Below are 23,851 nucleotides of genomic sequence, written 5' to 3'. Positions count from 1 at the left end.
AAACCCTGAAGCTTGATCTTGATTCCTTTATTCTCTTACCAGTGTGGACATTATGTGTCCTTCCTGTGTCCAGTGAAGAAGGGAACAAGCGCTGGGAGACCCCGAGGTTTGCCTGCAGAGCCCTCGGTGTACTGCTGCAGCCAGCCTGCCCCCATTCTGCCCGGCCTTCCCTAATGTCACATACAGGTACTAGCATTTTTCACAGAAACTGGATTAAACGTGTCCTTCGGCAAGCTCTCTTATCTCATGTTACAGGCTGCAGGAGGTGATGAGTCCATCATCTCCCCTCCTGAGCTATTCTTATATCCAGTAACCCTCTCTGCTGAGAAGTCGCCTCTGCTTTCAAGATGAAAGCTGTTGCTTCCGCTCCATCCTTGTCAGAAAGGTCTAAATGCCTCCTGCCAGCAGACTTCCTTTCTGTGTGTATGTGTCTGTACAGAGTGATCAGATCCTCTCGCTGTCTCCTCTCTGTCATGATAAGTATTTTTTTCCTTCTTAAATCTCATAGCGTAAGTCTTGCAGTCTAGCTGTGGCTTCTGCTTGCAGCTCCCTTTTGAAATCCCTCCACTATTTCTACATCTTTCTTGGTGGTGGATGTGAATCAGAAGTGAATTGCTCTGGACAAGAGAGGAAGTGACAGAAATAAGGTGCAGCATCTTGCTGTGGGGATTGGATATGGATAAAGGTGGGATAGCTGAATATGCACCCTTGAGGAATACTGGCAGATAAATCCTACCTGTGTGCTGCTCTCACAATGGGCAGATGGGCCATCTGCCTTCAGGCAGGAGTCAGGCCAACTCCTCTTAGGAGTGATGAAGGTATGGTCCATCCTACCTCAGGTTGGGAAGCTGACTAGACAAAAGTTGACATCCCCTTCAGTCTCACTTTCTGTGCTTCTATAAATCTATAAACTTTGGTGTAGCAAGCAGCAAAAAACCATGGAAAGGAACTGTCTGGAAATATATTAAGATTGACCTGCTCTTGCTTCTTTTTCTGCCTTTGTCACTTTGGCTATGGAGGGGCCAACAGGTCATTTGACATCTTACTGGTGCCTTTTCTCTATCTGTGAGGTAGATGACAGTGGATGACTCACAGGAATGTTATTTTTTTGCCAAGTTTCTTTGGGAGTCACGTACAGAAGCAAATCTCTTTTCTTGAGGTGGCAACCTCAATGAAGATCGTAATCAAGAAGCATCACCACTGTTGGGTCTGTACATGTAGCCTGCTCCCACAAGGATGGTTGCTATCAGATTTACTGGAAAAGTGAGACTTTTCCCCTTCACAAGAAACATGCCTGAAGGGAGAAATTCCCAAGTATTTCCAAAACACCTTTTCTCATTTCTTAGCTATTTTCTTTTGCTAGACCACATTGGGGTAAACATCTTTTATCTCACTGATGTTCAGTGCTGCAATCCAGACTCCACCAGAGTACATGCAGTGACTACTTTTAACTTCAGGAGATTTGGCTGAAACCTTTTACCTTTCCATCAACATCCCCTATAACCTCCTCTTCCCCCAAAAATTTGCACCATGTGATGAACTTCTTATAATAATTTTCCTCTGTTAGAGTTGGAGCTTGATGATAAGGGCTGTTTTAGCAGCAATCTTTGGGTTGAAAGCTTGGGTAGATACTACAGCAGTTTATTGGGTGATTTATTATACTTTAGGCAGCTGCACTGTATTTGGCTTGGCTTAGCTTGACTTGGGTAAATCCATCAGTATTTTTTGGGTTCCGTGAAATAATTGCTGTAAAATGGGAAATTTCAGCTTTTCAGAATTTGGGTTTTGTCACAACAAAACCACGTCTCCCTACCAGCATCGTCACCACCGGCTCAACATGCTCTGTTGCTATCGGTTGCCTCCTGCTTTTATTATAGAAAGATGAAGGATCCAAAAGGAAAATTTTGCTCTGGTTTATAGAATTGGTCCCATTTCAGAACAAAGCTCTTATCGTTCCAGAGCAGTTAGGGCCATTGCTAGGCAGAATTTCACAGATTTCCAGATCTGAAACTTTCTTTGATGTATGAATTATAGGAGTTGGTGAGCCCAGAAAATCATGCAGGCTGGTGCTGATGTGGAATAAGTTTGGAGAAAAACCTTGGTATTTTGTGAAAGTGTTGTTGACAAATCATTAGTTTGAGCTTCAAAAGATGCTGGGATAAAAATGGAAATTTTTTTGGATGTTTCATGCAGAAAAAAAACATTGGCTCATCCCACATCTTATATGGCCTGAATCAGAAATGGCCAAATGTCAGGAGTTTGCAGCTGTGATACAGGAATTTCATTTATCATGAAAGGAGAAAGAACTCCTTCATGCTGAGATCAGAACTGGGCTAACTACACCATTTCCTCGTCCAGCCTTCATTAGGGTGTTCCACCAGCTGGGAGCAATGATTTATTCCATCATGTTACCTGAACCCTGGTAAGGCATGTGGATCATGATGGGGCCAGGCCACATGGCTTTTTTTTTTTTTTTTTTTTTTTTTAGGGGTGGTTTGGGGGTGTGTTTTTTGTTCTGCACTTGTATGACATCAGGCTCAAGGGTGTCCTGGCCCAGAGTATTGCAGAGGTAGTCATGATAATGCTGATAATGATAAAGGAGAAGCGATCAAGGCAAAATTTGTAGGTTGTTTTTGTTTGTTTTTTTTTTTAAACTTACGGATACGTTTGAGAGAATCAGACAACTTTCAGCGACAGGAGCCACTCTTCAGGTCTGGAATAGCAGCACCAGACTTCAAAGCTACGTGTAGGATGAAAACAGATTCTCAGAACTTGAGTCTATAGGTGTCGGATCATTTCCAAAAGAAAACCTGGTGGGTATTTGTGGGATAGGGGTGTTGTTAGTCACAGAGAAAACAGTGGTAAGTTAGTCATCTTTTGGGGCAAAGAGAAAGCCAATTATTTCTAAAATATATCTGTATGCACATATAGAATGTGTGCATGAGTGTATTGTGTGGTGTATATATAAAGACAGATTTTGATATTATGGCCTATAATTATTGATCCCCTATGTATAACTAATCTAGATAACATTTAGCATATATAATAATACAGTAAGAAACTTGCTGACCTCTTGATCTACTTTATACCAGCATTGCTGGTTACACATCTGAACTGGTGGAAAACCAAAATGGGTCCAGAAGTGCTAAAAAGGATCAGTGCTTCGTTACTTGTTATTTAATAACAGTGTTGTCGCGACTGCTGAGGCTGCCCCCAACAATGTGCCATTGCTCCACCAGCATCAAGCAGAGCTGCTTCAGCCAAGTGCTTGGCCTGGCTGGATGTGTCCGGAGGTGCAACCACCCCCTCTGAACCACCGCTGTGATGAGCGCACGCTCTGTAACTCAACACAACTTCACGAGCAGAAGAAGTTAGGTGTCTTGGGGTCCTGCTGCGGCCACCCAGCTGCCCTGTAGCCTACAGCTGCTTGGTGAATTCACCACTCATCTCCCAGCCCTGCTTCCCAACATGTGGGCTGTGACTTGGCTGGGTAATCCCCATGTGCCCAGAGGCACCTGGAGGTAAGGACTTTCTTGCTGTGGTGTGTTGATGTAGCATCAAGCACCACAGTAGGAGGGATGCTGCACACCAGCTGCAGCTCCCTACATGTCCATGACTGGTGAGGAAGGGGATGGGAGGCAAGAGCAAGGCTGGAAGGAGGAGAAGCTCCTTTCACACACGCATGGGCAGAGACACGCACGCAAGGAGGTTTGGGGCAGCGGCTCCATCACGGGGAGGTGGAGTTGGGGACAGGAGCATGTGTGTGTGTGTGCGTGGGTGGGGGGCACGGGCAGGGAGCAAAGGAACTGCCCAGGGAAGGTGACTGCGGGAGGGGAGGGGAGAGGGCTACAATTGGTACCAGATGCCCTCAGAAGCTAATGACCTGACAAACGCTGTGCTCATAAAACAAATTCTTTAAAAAGGAAGCAAATGGAAATATAAGCTAGTGAAAGAATTTGCAGCAGCTGCCCTGAAACCATTTCTCACTTCATAAACAGGTCTGCATTGAAAAAACAGCCCCTTTCTTCTTGTTCTCCTTTGTGGTCCCCTCCCGTGCCCATCGGCTCTTTCAGGGCTGTGGCCTGCAGGTTTCCACCATGTCTTTGGCTCGGTGGACTTGTCCAGAGTCAACAGCACATTGTGTTCCCTTAATGTTCTTGTCGGCACCTTTTCTTTTTTTCGTTTGTTTTTTTTTTTTTTTTGTTTTTTTGTTTTGGTGTTTTTTGTGTCATTTGTGGGATTTCTAGCAGTGCATCCTTGGCTGGAGAGGTTGAGCAAATGCAAGAGGCAAAGGCTGCCTCTGCCTCCCCTGGCTCAAAAGCAGTGCACAAAAACTGTCAGCAGCCCCATGCAAAGCAGGGAGCAGAGGGAAGGCATTTGGGTCTGCCTCCCTCCCTTCTCTCCCCAGTTATCACCTGAAGCTGCAGCACCTCTGCCCCTGCTTCAGGAGGGCTGCTGTCATTTTTTTTTTGCACTGGTACCACTTGGTAAAAGATAAAGCCTGACTACGAGATAATCAGGGCATTTGCTTGTGGGAGCTGTTGTGTCAACCCTGTGTCTTGGCTCCATTCCATCCCAGGTAGTTAATCTACTGGCTGCATTTCACTGATGGAGACCATAGCCCCCTGGCTGGCACTCCTCTTACCATAGGACTGTTTGTGATGCTTGATTAATCAGTACTAAACAGTTGGTCCTTGGTGGGAAGCTGCTGCAGTGAGGAGGGGGCTGTTTATTTCCCAGGGATGGGTGATACATTGCAAGCTTTACCGGGACCTCTTGTAACTTGAGGTGGTGCACAGGGAGGGTACTTCCTCCTTTTAGCTGCATCTAACCTTGGTGGCCACAGCTGAGTCTCTAGAGCTGGACAGGTGTGTGTTGAGAGGATCTTGATCCCAAAGCGCCTGATGTCAACATGCACAGGCTTGAAATGCTGCATGAGCCTGTGGGAAGAGCAGAGTTGCTGAAGACCATCAAAGCAGAGTGGGAAGGTGACCAGAGTGGGGTGGAGGAGACAGCTGCAGCATCTTCAGCTTCTCTCTTCCACCACAGGCTGCGTGGACATGAAGCTCGGGCAACTCTGCTTCCAGGTCTGGGGAAGACTGTGTGTAGTTTGAACCCCTGCAGGGGTTCCTTCTCCATCTAAACCTTTCCTTGCAAGCGGAGATTCCTCTGTGGATTCTCTGATGTCTAATACAGGGTTTGACATACCTGTTGCCCTTCTATCAGCACAGGCTTTAAAAAGGCCTCTTCATCTTTTTTTTCCTGACCATCTGTTTCTGCAAATCTTTTCTTATTCTGCACTAAGGCTGATTGAAATTGAGGCATAGATAGATTCAAAAGTTGCCAAAAAGGAGAAAGACCCAATGTTACTGTTTGGGCTTTGTTGCCTTTGGAAAGTGCATGTCTCTTGCTGTTCACTGTCTGTCCCTACACACTCATGTCTGAGACACCTGTGTGAGCAGAGTATGTACGGGAGGACACATGTGAGCGGCTGCAATCACGTGTGAGTCTAACAGTGTACTCCCTATAGCACCACAGAACACAGTTTCAGGAGGTCTCTTGCCACAAGTTCTCTGGTGTCCAGTATGATTTGAGCATGTTGGAGATGAGAAATTGTCATGTGGTAGAGACTGCCTTGCTGCCGGAGAAGCTGCAGCGCTCTCAGGAAGGTGTTACAATGACTGTTGTTTATTCCTTGTGCATTCAGGAGTGCTGCTTGATAGGACCATCTGATATAAACTTTCCCACTTTGGTCATGGGAATTGTGGCCATGGTGGATATGTCACCTGCCTGCCCTCTCCCCACGATGTCCTTCCTCTTGCTCCCTTGGTCTACCTATACAATGCACCACCAGCCCCTTTGGTGCCAGGCTGTGTGCAGGCTCTGTGCAATTCAGCCTGCACACCCTGGGGCAGAGGAGCTGGAGTAGACCAACCACAGAGCATGGATTTTGGAAGGGGTGTTGTTGGGCCATGTCTCCTTTCATCAGCTTGGAAAGACATGATGGTCTGTGGGAAGGTGTGGGCTGGGGCTGGGCTGAGGTCCAGCCAAGGCAGAGCTGGGAAAAAGTGCCCCCTGGCATCATTGTCAGGAGACTTCAAGCCTGGAAGAAGCTGGGACTGAGGGATAGGTGTGCATCTTTGTAGGCATCTGTGACCGACTGAGCATCCCACACAGGTGCTACCCAGAGAGAGCCCCTCCTTGCTGCAGAAGCCCTGGGACCCGCTTGCTGATCCATTCCCTCTTCTCCTCCACAGCTGTGTCCATGGTGCCTGTGCAGGATCGGGAAGCTGCATGCGGCCGCTGCTTGCTCACACTGCCACCCTCAACTGCACCTCTGACGGCCCAAGGCACATGGCGTGCACTGTCACCTGCAAAAAGGGTTTTGTCCTCCACTTCAGCAATGGGAAGAGCCTGGGCTCCACACAGGTGAGTGGACCTCAGGGTGGGGGTGACCTCGTGGCCTGGTGGACCGAGTGCTAGTTAAGAAAGGTTTAACCACCCTGAGGTGGTTGGAGCAACCCCAGGACACCTTGTTCCTCCAGCCCCAACCTCCTCACTGCTCTTCCCATGAACCTCAGCCCAATAGAGGCTCTGGTGCTGGACGTCTGTGCCAGTAGCTGGTGGTCCTGCTCTGGGGACCTCTCTCCTTCCCTTGCTGTAGTCCTCCTAGCTGCCTGCAGACCATGATGCTGCCTGCAGATCACAGCTATGCCAGGCAAAAAGCTGCTGCAGGGGGTGTCCCAAGCCAGAGTGATGCACTCTGGCAGAGGGAGAGGTATACATTTCTGTTCTCCAGATGGGCATTGCTGGGAGGACTAAACATCCCTGGGACATTTTCTCTCTTAAAGCTGAAGTTAGTGGCTCAGGAAAAAATGAAGTCATTGCAGAATGACTGTATTTAGAGGCAGATGACAGCGCCGAGAGCTTTTCTTCCTTTGTGTTGCATTGCAATTACACTGCCCACACCAGTGGGGCAGCACAGAGGTCACCATGAAAGAGTTTGCCCTGCTTTTCAGAGGGCTGGGCGATGCCTCGTAAAAGCCACAAGCCAACACGGCTCTTAGGCGTTCACTGAGGAGACCTGGAACTGATGTGTCCTTGGGAGCTGAACTGCCTCGGGTCTGGGCAGTCACCTTGGCAGGGTCCTGGGCACAGTGTGTCCCATCTTTAGGCTGTTCCTGGATGGGGAACAGGAGTCTTCAGGACTCAGCCTGTCCCCATGCCAGCCTGAGCGAGAGTATGAACTCACACGGGGTGGAGACAGATGGAGGTGAGTCAGGCCATGTCAGCAGGATGGACCTCTCATCCACTTGGAGAGTTGTAAGTGCTCATGATGCCTGGCAGGCAGGTTGCCCGTGCTGCAGCCATCGGTGTTTGCCGAAGGAGAGGTGGGTGCTGGAAAATGCAATGAGGCAACTGGGGATGCACCGCTTGGCCCCTTGTCACCAGGGAGGTTATTAATTACATGGCCACACAGCTCTGTCGGCCAAGGCATGCCCAGGGAAAACAAAATGTTCCTGTTCTCCTCTGAAATGAAACTGCACAAAATAAATCTGCCTCAGGTGACAGTTTTCACGCATTTGGCAGCAAGATGGGAAACTTCTGGACAGAGCTTTGCCATGTGGCTGTCACAGCAGATGGCAGCTTGCAGGTGCCCTGCCCTGAGCCCCCAAGTGATGTTACTGGTTTGGCTGTGTGACCCTACACATCATGAGGCATTTTGGGAAAATGCACACAGCTCTCCCTGAGCATCCTCTCCACCTTGTTCAGCTACACCATGATCCTGCTGTGCACCCAAGAGTACCAGACTCAAATTTAGTGATGTCCTTCAAAGCCACCACATCCAGGTTCAATCAAAACACATTGGCTGGGAGGACAGCTCACACAATTGACTATATGAGCAGCGCGGTTGTACTCAGCCAGTGAGGGGACATCAGGAACAGTTGAAAGACAAATTTTTGGTCTGCAGCTCCTCCCTAAGGACTGCTGGGCTGGGGTTAGTGGTCTGGGAGTGGAAATCATAGAACAGTTTGGATTGGAAGGAACCTTTAAAAGATCATCTAGTCCAACCCTCCTGCCACGGCTAGGGACATCTTTCAGTGACCAGATTGCTCATGGCACACCGTCATCCACCACTCTGTTTTGATGAAGTCCATGGCACATGTTCATCATGTTTAGTGGTGGGACTACTTGGGGTTCTGTTCTCATGCAGTCCCCCAGCTGTGTAAGAGGGGCTGTGTAATTAGGATTTGTAAATGAAGTTCTATGAACCTGTGATTTCAGTGGGGTCTGTGGGCTGAGGCATGAGAAAATCGGTGTATTTAGGGAAAAACAATCAACAGGAGAGCTGCTCATCAACAGCTGAAGTAAGACTTGATCTTGTAGGGGAGAAAATTGTGGTGCACAGAGCTGGGAATAACTTGTAGCTCAGTAAGTGGTAGTGTATCTTGAAGGGATTTTCCTTTTTCCCCTTAATGTGCTCTGCCACCGCTCAGACAGTGTGTATGCAGCTGGCATTTTCCTAGAGGCAAGCAGTTACAGACCAAGCATTAGAAGTCCTCTTGTGCAGGTGGCTTATGTGTTACCCCAAGGGCCATTCACTGCTTTCACAGCCCAAACGTCACCCTGTGAACAGGTAGGCGCTTCCTGACTCAGTGTCCAGAGTGGAGAGAAAGGGCACACTGGGGGAGGAAAAATGGGGGAAAGGTCTCCTTGTCCTGAAACCTGGGTCAGCCCTTTCTTCTGTGGTGGCAAACCAGTGGATTAAAGCTCACTCGCAGGGGTCTGATGAGGCCTTGCTTTCTCTACAGCAGGAGGTGGTGCTGACATGCAGCTCAGGGCGGTGGGACAGATCTGTGACTTGTGACCCTGTCGACTGCGGTGTCCCTGACCAGTCCCATGTGTACTACGCCGAGTTCTCCTGCCCCAAGGGGACCACCTACCTGCAGAGATGCTCATTCTCCTGCATCCACCCAGCCAAGCTTCAAGGTACGGCCTGGAGTGCTGAGAGATTTAACTCTCCCTGTTTGGTGCGACCTTTTCATGCCTGTCCCAAGCTGTTCAAACAGAGCATTGCAACTTTGAATTTCCTGGTTATCCTGGCTTCCCCCAGCCAGGTGGGCTCTTCAGAGACCTCCCAAAATGGTGGGCATCCATCCCTCTTGAGCAGGGACACCATAGTGTGGGGATAATTCGCTTTGACTCCCATCCCCTGGCTGGCAGCCCTTATCCATCCACCTCAGGGTGTAGGGATGTCTTCTCAGGATAGCTGGTGAGGTCTGGCAGCCTCCAGCATTATGGGGATGAGGGAGGCAAGAAGCGTGCAGGCAGCCAGCATGGACAGACAGAGAGGACTTCACAGAGCCAAAAGTGGCTTGCTGCCTGGTGGCTGTGGGAAAGTGTGTGGTTCAGGAGTCCTGGGGCTGTATAAAGCCATAGAGACTGATGCCCACAGCTACAGAGCAATCTGGGAGATGTTCACCACCCAGACACACAGCAGTCCCCCAGACATGCCATGGCCTGGCTTTCATTCTGCTGACTCCATCAATAGCCGCAGGAATGTTTTTAAGCCAAGTCGGAGAAAGAGAGCTACTGTTCCTGTCTATACAAGGCTGAGCTGGATGGGATTCGGGGGTAATTGCCTTGACAGCTTCAAGCATTGGGACTTTATATGAGTTTCCACCAGCGCCTTTGCTCTGAACAATCACATACAACAAATCATTTTAATGGGTGCCCTATTTTATGCAGACATTTATAGCTGAAATGTATGAAAACCATTTACTTTAAAAAAAAAAATTAAATCTAAGGAGCAAAAACTGCAGGGAATTAATTTCATGATGGGGGATGCCGGCAGGTTCCCAACGTGACCTGATCAAAGGGTAGTATGTGAATGACGACTCTACAGCCCAAATTCTGCACGAACTGATGCCCATTGCCTTGGGTGGGTCAGCTGAGGGCAGGGCTTTAATCTGATCTTTCACTCACAGCCGCCTCTTGTTCCTGCTGAAGTCAACAGGAGGTTTGCCATGGGCTCCCTTGGTGGGAAGGCATCCCCTTGATGGAGCGCCCTGGGTGACTTCCAGTGGCTGACACGATGGCTGGTGGTGCTCAGCCAAGGCTGCCGAGCCACGTGGGTAAACTCACAGAGGTCCAGCAGACTTGGCTGAGCTGTCGATGCAGGGACGTGCCCGACTCTTGTTCTCCCTGAAGGCTTGGATTCTTACAGGAAGGCTCTCAAGGCTAATAAATGCTAAGAATAGGCAAAGAAAGGATGACATGGCTGCACGGTGCTCAGAGGCAGGGGGCAACCCTCGGCGGTGCAGGCCCGCTGGGAATGCAGGCGCTGCATGGAGGCATGGTCTTGTCCCTGGTCCAAGAGCAGTTGTAGGCAGAGCAGCAATCCCATAAAAAGAAAGCAATGCTTGAAGGGAGTGTGGAGCAGTCTGGCTGCACCAGTAACCTGCTGATCCAAACCCTTCAGTAGGAAGAGTCCGATTCACTCCAGTCCAGCTTTTTTTTTTTTCCTCTTGCTCAGCAGTTCCCAGTGAACCATCCATCATCCACACCATGTGGATGATGCAGTCCTGGACACTTACCGCAGGCACCCAAAGCTGTGCAGTTTCGGCCACCCATTAGCTGGGTCTACCAAACCCCCTTTTCTCTGGAGGGACAACAGAGAGCTGGGCTGTAATACTCAACCCAAGCCTTGGGTAATGGGTGATTTGAATTCCCAGTCACACCAGTTAAGGCTCCCACATCTGTCCTGCTGGCACTTTCCAACTTGCAGTGCATGTGTAGCAAGGACAAGCTGTAAAAAAAGGGGATGGGGATGATGGAGATGGGCTGAACTAAATATGACAGATTGATAGCTGTCATACACAAAAGCCCCCAGCCCACTGAAGACTCTGCTGAAGCATCACCAGAGAAGGGAAGTTTAAGGGAAAGTTTTGGGGAGATTTGCAGAACCAAGATCCTTTTTCCATTCCCTAGAAGTTGTCCCTTCCCTGCTTCTGTCTGCATTAAAGGAATTTGGTTTCTGCCCCAGCCTGATCAACCATGCAACGGAGTCCATGGTCTTCGTATTTGTTGCCTCCCTTGGCATCAGTATCCACTCTAACAAGAGGACTTTTGCTGGTTGCTCTGAGCTTTCCTCAGCAGGATTCCATCCCCAGGTCAGCTGTAACGCCAACATACTGCTTTTCTTTTGGCATCAGGAACAAACCAGTGGCTGACCTGCCTGGAGGATGGTCTCTGGTCGCTCCCTGAAGCCTACTGCAAGCTGGAATGTGACACACCTCCTGCAGTGGCCAATGCCAAGCTCCTGGTCCCGCGGTGCCTGCAGGGGAACCATGATGTTGGCTCGGTCTGTCGCTACAAGTGCAAGCCTGGATACCACGTGGCCGAGAATGCAGTGGGCAAGCCTAAGAAGTAAGTCTGTGGTGGATCTGTTATCACTATTTCCTTTCTCCTCTCCTCCCAGCATGAGCAAGGAGGAGAGGTGATGGTACACTGGCAGCCTCGAAGAGCTGATTTGATAGGTACAAGGCAGAGCAGCTTGCTTAGTCATACAGATTTCTTGAGGTACAAGAGGCATTCCCCTGGTTCAGGTGAAAGTAGGTGGGAACAAGATGCAAGCTGCTGTTGCATGCATGTGTACATTAAGTGCCTTAACCTAAAGCAGGAAAATTTTCCCGTGCACCTCAACATACTTGTCAGTTACTGAAAATTAACCATGTACAGAAGTGTTCGTGGACTCTCAAGTAACTAGATGTAATAAGGTGCTGGAAGATTCCTGCAGCTGCTGTCTTTCCTGTGATAAAACATAGATCAAGGCACTGGGGGTTGTAAGAATGAATGACTGCCTTTTGTCAGGGTTAATATTTTACCCCCTTCACATCTTGGCTAAATTTAATCTCAAGTATTGGCATTTCAATTGGAGAAGATTTTTCCTGATGCTTTGGGGAAAAATTCCTGGTGATTCACTAACCCTGCACTCAGCCGATGTCATGATGCTGGGGGGTAAAGCAGCATTTCATTTGCAATGCCTCCAGCTGAAGTCCCTGTTGGGTACGGTCACTAAAGACTCCCTGGCACTGGCTGGGTCCTCCCCAGAGTCTTGGTGCTACCCCAAATCAGGTAATTATGTGCTAATTGTTTAATGCCCCCTTCCAGTTTTAATTGGATGCAGACTTCATCTCTGCTTTGCTCTGGGGTAGGGTTGTTGCGCACTGTGAAGCAGTTGCCAAATTTCTTGCCTCGTAATGAAGGAAGTGGTTTCTGTAAACAGCTTTTCACAGTGTTAGGAGCATTTCTTGGGCCAAGGGGAGCTAAGCAAATTATGATTATGGCTACAATCACATGGACTGCTTTGCAAACTGCGGAGCAGCTTGCGTGCCTGTGGCATTGCAGGCACTGGACGTGCAATCACATCAATGCAGCTTGCAAAGTTAGGCCATCTCAGTCATACTGCAGCAACTGCTGGTAAGAAGGATGCCCTCTGGGGGTTCCCGAGGCTCCTCTGATGTGTGTGTAACTTCTCTATGGGTCTGAACAGCCTGTGAGACAAGTCAAGGAAAATCATGCAAAGTGGTTTACATTTTCATAGCAATGCACGTTGACATAGCATTTTCACATCTGTTATTATCATTACTACTAATTCATTTAACATCTTTGATCGTAGAGTACAATCCTGTTACGTTAAGCAAAAAAACATTAGCAGAAGCAGAAACTTCATTGTTTTCTTATCACGCAGATTAATTGCTATGTGAGTGGCCTGATTCAAGGCAAAAGCCTTTCCTTGGAAGTGTAAATGCCAGTGTACCATCTCATCTGGAGCTCTGTGTGTATACTCCAGCATGAGTACAAACCCCTTGGCATGTGTAATGAGTAGCAGCTACTAGCCAGTAAGCAGGCCAGTCAATTGCTAGATTGCTGGAAATCCTTCTGGTGTTTCAGCCCTGGCAGGCAGAGGATGGGAGCTGCCAGAGTGAGAGGTTGCTTTCTTTGTTCAGGCCAGTGTTGGAGAAGGTGATGGAGAGCTCTGGAAGGGGCCAGGACTGGTGAGGTGCAGGTTGCTGATGTGCTCGTGAGGGAGCAGGGTCTCAGCTGATGGCTCAGACATCAGGTTTTGGGGTCTTCTGAAGCCTTGCTGCGTTCTTTCTGGGTTCAGCAAACTGAGTTCTTGATCTATTGTCTCCCTGTTGTCCTTCAACCAGCAAGCACCAGCCTTGCTAAAGGATTTACTGTCGTACAGGTGTTGATAGGCATAAGAAAGCAAGACTCTTTACGTGTACTAGATATTGGACAAAAGTCAGGCATGATCCACCACTGACACTGAAGACTCCCCATGCCAGCTAACTAGCCCAACCTTTGAAATATAGCCAGGCTCCCTTAGAATTATTCTTCTAGGTCTAGCAATCATGCCATTTTAGAGGGGAACAATGGAAAGAGTGTAACCCCCAGCCGGCCTTGCCAACAGCTATGGGGCTCGGACTGTTCTCCAGGGAAGGTATAGAGGCATCTTCAGGTGTCTGTGGGTTCCCAAGGGATCAACCCACTCTGCTATGTGAAAGACATGCTCATCTTCTCACAGCACTGTTAAAAGAAGCTTGGTCATTTCCTTCAGGGGCTACTTGTAGGCACCTTCCTTCGGGGATGGCTCTGGATCCCCTGTGGACAGGGACAGTTAAGGTGTAATGTGAGCGAGCAGGAACCCCAACCAGCCAGGGCTCAGCATCACCTCCTGACTAGCTGCTTTTTTGATCAGCCTTCTGCAGTGCATTCCTCTCTCATGTACCTCGTAAAACACCATGGCTGCTACAGCTGGACTGGGGACCCAAGCCCTAGGGCTTTGCTCCTCACGTGGTAGGTCTATGGTGCCCACCTTATGCAGGCCTGAGCCATGGCTGGGAACCAGCTGTCTCTGTCCAAGACAAGATGCTCTTGGACACAAATGCTCATATGATTCCCTCACTTCTGTTTCCTTAGTTGAATTTTACTGCAGGGGCAGTAAGGTTACTTAGAAGGCTCTTGCAATCTTAGTTGAAATTCATTTCCCATAGCATAAGTGGAAGAGAAAGGGGATAAAGAAATCTGTTGCCTTGGAGAAGATGCTTTTATCTATTAACCTGAGTGAGGAAAGGTCCTTCAGAAATCACTGCTTGTCAACAAGAGATCCTCGAGGAAATGTTGATTGTGTAATCAAGATCCTGCCAGAGATTTACTGCCTTTCTGCTGGCAGGATCATCTGACTGATGATGCTGACATGAAGGGTAAATCTTCTTTGACTCTTCCTAAAGGAAATCTGTTTTCAGCCTGGAGAGCCCACATAACAGCCTAGTTTCCAGCTGCCAAGCTATTTCACACCTAACCCCAAAATAATGGAAACAAGGGGAACTTAACACATGCATTCATGCTTTGTGATGAGAGGTCTCTGGTTTTGGGCAGCATCTGTTCAATGGCAGCATCAACGCACCCACCTGGGTCGCACAGAGCAATGAACTGCCAAGGAGCAATGTTTGGCATCATCCAGGGCTGCAGCATTGAAAAGAGCTGGCCTGAAAGCCAGAGATCAGATACTTCAGGGGAAAATGGGCATCACCCCCACAGTGGTCCCTGCTGTTGCTTCCACAACAAAGCACCATCTGAAGCAGCTCTCTGACAGGCATATCTAGGACATCCTTTAAAGCAGCACTCTAATACTGGGGGGATGCACTCAGTTTGGGGACCAAAAAGGTCAGACTCTGCAAAACGGTTGCTTTACTTGTCCAGTGCAGGATGATTCCTTGGAGAGAAGAGATTTTGAGATCTCAAAGCTACTTTTGTGAGGGGTTGAGCCCCTTCTGCTAGTTTGAGGGAATGAAGCAAAGAAGAACCAGGCAGCTTTGAAAGTCTCAGCCTGCATTTTGACCAGAGATCAAGGGAGCCACGAGACAGCCCAGCCCCCTGATGAGCTTCCATGGAGATGTTGGCCCCTCTGCCTCCTCTCCCCGTTCAAAGACACGGAGACCATGAAAGAGGGAGAGGAGGCAGGAGAACACAGAGGAGAAAATGCACTAGAAGGAGTTAGCAGACCAGCGCCTGGAAATGTATCAGAAAGACTGCAGCAGGCAAAGCAGGACAGCCTAACCCTGGGACCATCGGAGTTTAGCAGGGCACCGGGCCATTGTACATTTTTGGTGGGTGCAAAGGCATGGGGTGCTTGCTGCTTCTGCCCACATCTGGCCCCTTCCAGATAAAAGGCAAACACCCGTGCAGCTGAGGGAACCAAGCAGCCAGGTAAAGAAAACACAGCATGTCAACTGGACTCCTGTGTCACTTCCACCTCTAAGGTCTCTGATGAAGACTTACAGCGCAGGTTGCCCAGGCTGTTTGGAGCACAGCAGCAGAGGTCCTACAAAGCTGATGTTGCTTTCTTTCAATTTACCAGCAAATCTCCCTGTTTCCCCGCTATTCTTTTTGAAGCTGTCAGTCTCCCACCATGGGAGATGAGGTTTTAGGCTAATTTATCACTGTTCCTGTACAGCAGACCCAGTTCCCCCAAGCTGGCCGCCCCAGTACGCGGCTGGATCCCGGCCAGGCTCCTGCGTGCTCAGCTCCCAGAGCCGTGCAAGCGCTCATGCCTTCACGTCAGATGCAGCCCTTGCTGGCCTCAGACGTCTCCCCTGCCTCCGCTACCCGTTAGGCATCCGCTTGCCCAGTTGGAGGGGGAAGCTTTGACTCTGATTTTCCTGGCTTCCTTGTTAATCCTTGAGAAATGCCGCTAACCCAGATCAGAAGAAGTCAGGGGGTCTGGAAATTTCAAGCTGCTATGAGGTTGTGGTTTTTTTTGTTGTTGTTGTTTTTTTTTTTTTTTTAAAGCCTCTCTCTTCCCTTCTTTGTGCTTTAATATAAACTGCTCACTTCATACGTGCGGCAGTGGTCCACATGCCACCTTCTACCCTGGGGTCAGCCCAGGCTATCCCTGTTTGAAGTTCCCCAGCACAGATGCTGGTGGTGGGGTAAGCCTCCAGAGCAAGGTGGCTTCTCCCTCCAGATCTGGGGGAGGGAGTGCAGGTTTGGGGAGAGGTGGGAGAGGCCATGCAGAGCGCTGGCCCCTGCTGGGGTCACTCCAGCACCACATCAAGATGAGGAGCCCTAGGGAAGATGATGGGGCTCTGGACCACAGTGTGCACCTGTGCAAACTGCAGCTCCTGTGGTGTGTCCTCCCCACGATCAGCCCCTCTCCCCAGGTCTTCCTGCAGCTCCTGGGCAAAGGGCCTCTGCCACGATTCGGGGGAGCAACAGGGAGGTGCAGTGGGTGCATTGGCTATACCCCGGTGGCCAGTGGTGGGGGAGTGAGAAGTAGCATGTGGCTGAGATGCTCCTGATTTGTAAAGAAGTTTGCTCAGTGCCTGAGGCATCGCTGTTGCAGTGAGGCTTTACACCACCAGTTTGCTCCTATCACCATAATGCCGTCACCTTAACCCCCAGCGATTTACCCCTTGCAAGTCATACAGCTGGATCACACCCTGTGTGCCAAGCAATTCAAGAAGGGGAAAATGTTGCCTGAGGACCTGGACTTCCAACATGGATCAGTACCTCTTGGCATGTGCCTTTGCTCGCCTTTAAAAGTGGGGAAAGCAAAGCATTCAAACAGACATGGGAGGAGGCAAGGTCTGATGGGGACATCTTTGAAAGGCAATGACCGTCATCCCAGTGGAAAGGGCAAGCAATCAAGAAAGTTAAATTAGAGGTGGGCTGAAACCACAGATGCCCACAATGGGATCCGGAGTTGCTCTTCCTCACCACCCTTCCAAAACAGTACATAGCTGCAGTTCCCTTCAGTCAATTCAAGGCTACTGCTCTTGGGTTGACCTTGCACCACCACTTGCTGCTCAGGTGCTCACACTGCAGCCACGCACGCTCCCAGCGTGGTCTGGTGGGAAGATTTGTGCAGAAGTCTGCGCTGGGGGCCCTGCTACCTCCCATCCCCTCCCCTGCCTGCCTCCGCATTACCTGCTGGAGCCTGAATTCACCACAGCAGGAACCCACAGTCCCCCTTATACAGTCTTTAGGAAAAACAGATCCCTGATTTCTGAAGGGAGAAGGGGAACCTCTAATAGTTGCAAATATTTAAAAAGATGAGAAAGTTTCAAAAAGCTCTCAAATTTCCCACCCAGAAGTTCCCAGCAGAAATGTGATGGGGATGGCCACCAGCTCCTGACCCATGTCTGACTGCAGGGTGCAGATGGGGTCCCTTTGCCGCTCCAGGCTGCGTGACCCTGCACTGTGTGTCGGGGGGCAGCCAGGTGGCCCCACGCAATGTCTGCTGCTGCTCAGAACAAGGGGCAATTGAGTGCCTGCCCCTAGGGGTTTCTCTACCCAGTTAAACTCCTCTCCATGTACCTGCAGCATGCTATAAACTCCATAACGTGGCACCTGGAGCCCTGCCTGCTGACACAGGTGATGGAGAGGGCAGGGGTAAGCAACTGGAGCAGGCTGTCCAGTAAAGAAGGACAGGAGGGGGCTGGGGGAAACATCTCATTAAAGACGGAGCAATTAGCACTGTCAAAACCTGTGTGTCAAAGTCTGGAGTCGTGGTGAAATGTCCTCTTCTGGGAGAGCAGTCCCTAGCCAGCCTGATACCTTGTGGGGTTTTGATTCCTCTGTGTAAAAGACGTGGTGTCTCTATTGCTGCCAAGGACAGGAGACTGAAAAGCGGGTGGGCTCCGCTCCTGGTGTTTTTCTTCCTTTCTTTTTCGTTGTTTTTTTGGCAAGTAGTTTGTGCCTGGGCTGTTTTAGCAGCACAGGATGGTATTGGTCTGCTGCAGTATGACAGCCTCTCAGCGAGAGCAGGATTGACAGATCTGGCTAGAGTACAAAGAGGAGCCTCAGGAGTAGCTGGGTACAGGCCAGCAGGATTTACTGGTGGAGGCTTACTCCATCCAGTGAAGTATGTAGCTATTGGCAGTGGGACAAAGCAGCCCAGGACCTGCAGGCGTTGCGGGGCACAAAGGAATGGTTTAGGGGGCACCATGAGAGGCAGGGAGCAATGGGGTGGTGAGCGTAAGGAAAAAGCATCCAGTGTTCCTAAATCAGTGCGATCCCTGCAGCGAGGGGAAGAAAAGGTCCTTGTTGAGTGTGGGCTGTCCCTTCGGGAGGACCCACCCATGGTGAGGGGTAGGATGGCATGGGAAAGCCTCACACGGGGCGCTTGGTTGTGCTCCAGGAGAGGTGTCTCTAGGCTGCTCCTGCCTCTGTGGGATGCTTGGAACAGCCAAGGTGGGGTTTGTTCGGGGTGCTGCAGCCCAGTCTGGTGTGTGTGTTTCCCCAGGAAGTTCCTGAAGGTCCAGTGCCTGGAGAGCGGGCAGTGGGAAGAGGGGCACTGCGTCCCTGTGCTGTGTGAACCGCCCCCTCCCGTCTTCGAGGGCATGTACAACTGCACCCAGGGCTTCGAGCTGGACAGTCAGTGCGTCCTCAACTGTGAGCCGCAGGGACAACAGGTGAGTGACTTGGGGGGAGGCAGAGATCAGCCAAGTGTTGTGCTTCAGAGGATCTGAAAGCAGCAGAGCTCCCTGTGCCCTGCTGTGCAGAGGGACCCCGCGGCAGCTTGGCCATCCCTAGGGCCAAATGCCCTTGCACCACTAAACAGCAGTTGCCCTGCAAACCCAAACCTTTTCTTGCTGGATACCAGCCATGGCACAGGGTTCACTGCTGCTGGGCATGCTCTCCTGCTCTCTGGAGACCCTTCCAACTGGTGGTCCTAAGCAAGCCTGCTTGTCTTGAGTGAAAAGGGTTGGAAAGCAAAAGTAGAGTGTTTCCAGCAGGTTTTGGGAGCTGCTGTGAATGCATTTGCCTGGGATGATGGGCAACCTTGCTGCAGCAGTCTTGCTAACCAAGGGGCTTGCCTGGGGATAGAGGCTGCTGCCTGCCAGGCTCTTCCACCCAGGTTTCACATCCAACCTGCTGGAAGGGTCTTGTCAAAAGAAATGCGGTCGATTCCCTGTGGTGGGATCCAGCAGCAGCTGGAAAACAATTTGCTTTCTGGTCAGTAGTGCAAAGCACACATAGACTGGACCAGATGGCTGCCACCCAGCTGCCTCAGAGAACTTCCCTCTCGACTTCACTGGCAGGAAGGGGGTCCTTGCATTTTGCTCCCTCCAGAGCTGGACAGTGGCCAGGCAGGGTGAGCCCTGCTACTGCCCATAGTAATGCTGGCTGCTCTCCCTCTGCTTTGCAGGTTCCCATCATCTGCACCAAGGAGGGCTTATGGACAGAGGAGTTCAAGCTGTGCGAGAGCTTACAGGGCACCTGCCCGCTGCCCCCGGAGCTGAATTTTGTGGAGTACAAGTGCGAGCAAGGCCATGGCATAGGTGAGGGCAGATGAAAACTAAACAGAAAACCAAACCTTATGTGGACTCAGCCTTCCTAGAGAGCTGAAGGTCACAATGACTCTTCTTCTTGTGCCAATCCCCACTAAATCTCTGAAAAAAAAAAAAAATGTTTTCCATCTTCTTTCGAAACATAGTGTTAAGGGTGGCTTTAGCCTTGTGCATGCCCTGGTTGTACTCATGGGCAAGACTTAAAGCTAAAGCTGGCTCCAGTGTAAGCATCTCTCTTTTCAGAAGGAGCAGGGACTTGCCTCTAGGGCAAACCCAGCCCTTTGCAGTAATTTTGCTAATCTTTAGCCCTCCAGTCCTGCCCCCAAGGTCTCTCCACTTGTTACTACTGCTGATGTTTGCAGAGTTAATGTGGCAGGTCCTAGATAAAAGCCACAGTGACAATCGTGTGCAACAGGGCACTTTCACCAGATGAGGGACCACATCATCCATTTCTTTCTCCAGGACTTGGTTGCTTTGTGCTTTCAGGAAAAGCTGCAACGCTCAGTCGCAGTCGTTGCATCTCTTCTGGCATCCTCCTGGGCAGGACGCTTGAGCAAAGCCCATATCACTCTGAAGCAAACACACCGGTCATCCGGGTCTGATCAAAACAGGCTGAGGCAAGTCTAAGGGCAGGGCCTGCTGAGGTTAAGCTTTGGACAGACCTGATGTGAGGCTGGGGTTAGGGCTGAGATCCACCTGGTTTTCCAAGGTGTTTTTTGCAGCTTTTTTTCTTCCTGGGTCATAGGAAGGCAGTGGGAATTCAGCATGGTAGAAAAACTATGAAAGATGCTTCCTAACATGTCAACAAACGTTCCATAGCATTTAGGCCAGACTTATTTTCATGCTGGATCCCATGTCTTGCCATCAGGCCTTGAATCTGTCTTTTGGAGTGTGTTCAATTTTCTTTCATCTGGGACAAGGGAATTGGCCACAACACCTGTAGGCTTTTGCATACTTCAGGATTTGGGGAAGGAATTGTCATTCCAGGTTGCGGGGAAAAGGGTCTCCTCTACGTCTGTCTCTACCGTCACTGAGGAGCCTACACGTTTGGGTCTGGTGCCCTCCTGTAAAGCATTATTGCCTGGTTCCTGGTGAAGTCCTCAAGGCTCTCTCTCTTCCCGCAGGTGCTGTGTGTGTACCTTCCTGTATCATACCTCCCAGTGACCCAGTCATACTGCCCGAAAACGTAACTTCTGAGACTATGGATCACCGTCTGCAGCCCACCAGAGTCCAGGTAAACAGGGAGGTGGATTCCTCTAGCAGGGGGTTCGCTGGCAGCATAGAGAGGACCCCCCCCTCCTCTCTATCTGATGTTTTTTAACCAATATCTCTTTGCCTTGGGTGAAGAAGGTTAAGACTTGGAAAGACAAGCAGCGTAAGTGAACTTGGGGCTGGCTGGCCTACTCCAAGGAGCTGCCCAGGCCGCATGCCCTGGAGGTACCTGCTGCTTCCCATAACTAGCTTCCAGCGCCAAGGTGGTCCTCCCTCCTAGCACTTCTTCCTCCTCTTTCCTCCCTTGCAGACGCTACTGCACAGCCTCCTGCTCTTCTATACCGAAGTTCAGCATAAGTTGTTAGGTCCCAGCCCAGCTTTCAAGGACTTGCAGGATATCACGATGAATGAAGTTAAATGCAGGAATCCCACTGATTTTTCAGGACATGCCACATGCCTAAACCTGCTAAGCTGCTGTTATTGTCAGCCAGTGTGCTGGGGGAGCAAAACCCGCCCCTGGCACGGCGTGAGCCTGGGTCCCTGATTACCTGGCAGCAGAGGTGCAACCCCAGGCAGGCATCTCCCTGCCAGGGAGGAGGCAGGGCACTGTGAGCTGAAAGGTGTCCCTGGCTGCAAGGACCCACTGGCCAGCCGGTTGCCTCTGCTGCTGGAATGGGGGAGCCTTTCCCTCCCCATCTCTTACTCATTTTGTAGGCAAACCAGCTCAAATAGCTCAAATAGTTTGGATCCTCATGGCACGACTTTCCCAAAAAGCAGCTCCACCGGGGTAATATTTCTTAAAATAAAAATGAGATGCATAAAGAAGGAGGTGGAACAAAGAAAAGCAAACAATATTCCCAGGAGCCAGCACTCCCATCCAAACTCTTTCCCCTCCTCCTGGGAACCCGCAGGAGGCCCAGCATCATGCCTGTGGATACTACTATACGTCGCCTTGAATCAGATCCACGGATCACTGCCGGCGAGTGAGAACGCCTGGGGTGTGTGGGATGGTTAAGCACGAGCCTTGGAAGGAGTCCTTGCTTTTGGGGGATCAGATGGCTTGGCCCGTTGAGGCAGTGGTGTTCAGCTTCCCTTTCACCACCACTGCAGGCTCTTGTGCAAGGGAGGTATTTTGCAGAGAGGAGGAGGAGGAGGAGGGAGGGGAGGCGTTGTTTTAAGAAGTGGTGCTCCCCCTTGCCAGGAGCTCTCTCCCTGGACCATCTTGTTTTCCTTTCTGCCCTGGCTCCTGCCTCTGCTCCCTGCATTGCTCCTCCAAACCTCCAACAGCTCGCCATTCCTGGGAGCTGTTGTGCTCCCGAGGTGATGGAGAAGAAGGGGCAAACCACACAGGGAGCTGCAGAGGCCACTCAGGGAGGGCACGGTCCTGTTTTGCTTTCAGCTCTGATTCATTGCATCCCACAGCTGAGCAGGTTTGTCCCTCTGCCCTTATTTCCCAGCCTGGAATATGAGTATACTAATATAAGTATGCTAAAATGCCATTCAAGTTGCACAACAACCGCATATGAAACACCCCAGTAGGGTTAGGATGCAAACATCCTGTGGGCTGAGCAGGGATCGGCTAGCTCAGCCAGCATCCCCAGTCTCTGCCCCATCTGAAAGTGGCTCCCTCCGGGTCTGCCTTCCCTGCACTGGCTGAAGAGGGCCAGGACTTCATCCTGCCCCAGCCCTGTCACGGTCTCAACTGAATATGCAGCAGAAGGACCTGCAGCAGGTCTGTGTGGGCAGAGCTTCCCCATCCCTAGCTGCTGTGCAACCTGGGAACACTGGAGACAGTTTGCCTGCTGCTGCATGTTTCAAATGGGAGGCTAGAAAAAAACATATGTGCCCCTCTATGCAACTCCCACGCTGTGAAGGGCATCCTAGGACACTTTCACAGGCCAGCTGTCATTTTATGGGGCCTCAGATTTCAAAGTCTGCCTGAGCTTTGCAAGGAGGAAATTGCATGTGCAGTGGGGCTTTTTTTCCCCCTATATAATCATGAGTGCTCCCCGCAAACCCCCGTTGAATGAGCAGGACAACATGTTCCAGCATGATGAAACTGAGCCCTCCACATCTCGCTCTTGTGTCCAGTTGGCTGCAACAGCCGAGTTTGTTCCTTGTAAATATCAGCTATAACCTCAGCCCCATATGACTGAACGTGAGTCTGGTGTATCTGCTTCAGGCCAAGTCTGGGGAGGTGAGTCCTCCCAGGACCCAGTTCTCAGAGCCTGAGCAGGGGTCAATGAGCAAATTGATCCAGGCATCAAATGATGACTGGCTGAGTCCGCCATCCTGTATGAGCGAGAAGCTGGTGAATCCAGCATCATGCAGAGAGGTGATGGCAGACTCAGCCTGTTGTGGCTCCAGGTGGCTTCCTCCCAGCAGCAGCTTGTGGCCAAGTCAGCCACCGTGAGCAGGCACTGCCAGACAAACCCACTTCTCTGGTTGTCCCTGCCATCTCCCTGTGTACTCTCTCAGTTATGTATCTATATACATCTACATAGACACACGTGTGTCTATCCAGCCTCTGTCTTGAACAATGTACCCTGGTTTGTGGGTGAACCAGGTGCAGCTGCCTTGGGTTTGATGGGCTTCAAAGGGTTTCCCGCTGGGCAGAGGTGCAGGGAGCGTCCTGGGGATGCCTCTGCTGTTCTGCACTGCAACGAGCAATGTAGTGGTGTGGGAAACCCTCTACCTCCAGAGAGCGTTGGTGGCTGTTGCCCTCCCTCTGCTGCCTTGCCTAACAGGTCTTTTCTCCTTCCCTCCTCAGCATATTGTGTGCACGGGCAGGCTGCGGTGGTATCCAGACCCCTCTGTCATTCACTGCATCCAGTCGTGTGAGGTAAGCCACCCCTGCCCCCAGCACGAGCTGCCTGCTCCTTGCAGGAGAGCTCCTGGTAATGAAGACTGGCTCCAGTACAAAGCCAGATGGCTTTGACTTCATGTTTGCTCCGAGCTGGGCCAGGGCTTGCTGGCTGAGCAGTGACCAGAGCAAGCATCCTTGGGTATGGTCCCCTGCAGCCAGGGCGATGCTGGGGAACGAGAGCTTCAGAATAACCCATTTCCTTCCTTGCCTGCTTCTTGTTGGCCAGCCCAGGCAGAATGTTCTAGCAAATGGATTTCACTGGCAAGGGGTATCCCCAAAAAGCCCGTGCTGACTCCAAGGCTGAATATTTCCTTAACCAGGACCGCAGTTCTAGAGTAACGCGGATCCAGAAAAGCCCTGTGTGACTCACACGTCCAACCAAAACAACTAGGATTTCCAGCCTCGTACA

At 50.6% G+C, this 23,851-nt stretch overlaps 1 protein-coding gene across 1 annotated transcript in view; it reads left to right on the top strand.

Moving 5' to 3' along the window:
• PAPPA2 (pappalysin 2) overlaps positions 1-23,851 on the top strand; it is a 92,785-nt gene that overhangs the window by 52,836 nt on the left and 16,098 nt on the right. The window contains exons 14-20 of the mRNA XM_087732243.1: positions 6,258-6,429; positions 8,814-8,991; positions 11,217-11,430; positions 18,317-18,485; positions 19,223-19,355; positions 20,489-20,598; positions 23,347-23,418. Of these exons, the coding sequence (XP_087588369.1) occupies positions 6,258-6,429; positions 8,814-8,991; positions 11,217-11,430; positions 18,317-18,485; positions 19,223-19,355; positions 20,489-20,598; positions 23,347-23,418 (1,048 nt within the window). The remainder of the gene's footprint in view (positions 1-6,257; positions 6,430-8,813; positions 8,992-11,216; positions 11,431-18,316; positions 18,486-19,222; positions 19,356-20,488; positions 20,599-23,346; positions 23,419-23,851) is intronic.

This window comes from Nipponia nippon, unplaced genomic scaffold, assembly GCF_047370975.1.
Source record: "Nipponia nippon isolate SJK-2023a ecotype South Korea unplaced genomic scaffold, ASM4737097v1 scaffold_5, whole genome shotgun sequence".
NCBI classification, from domain to species: Eukaryota; Metazoa; Chordata; class Aves; order Pelecaniformes; family Threskiornithidae; genus Nipponia; species Nipponia nippon.
The sequence above is the reverse complement of the archived record's forward strand: the minus strand, read 5'-3'. Positions and strand labels throughout refer to the sequence as shown.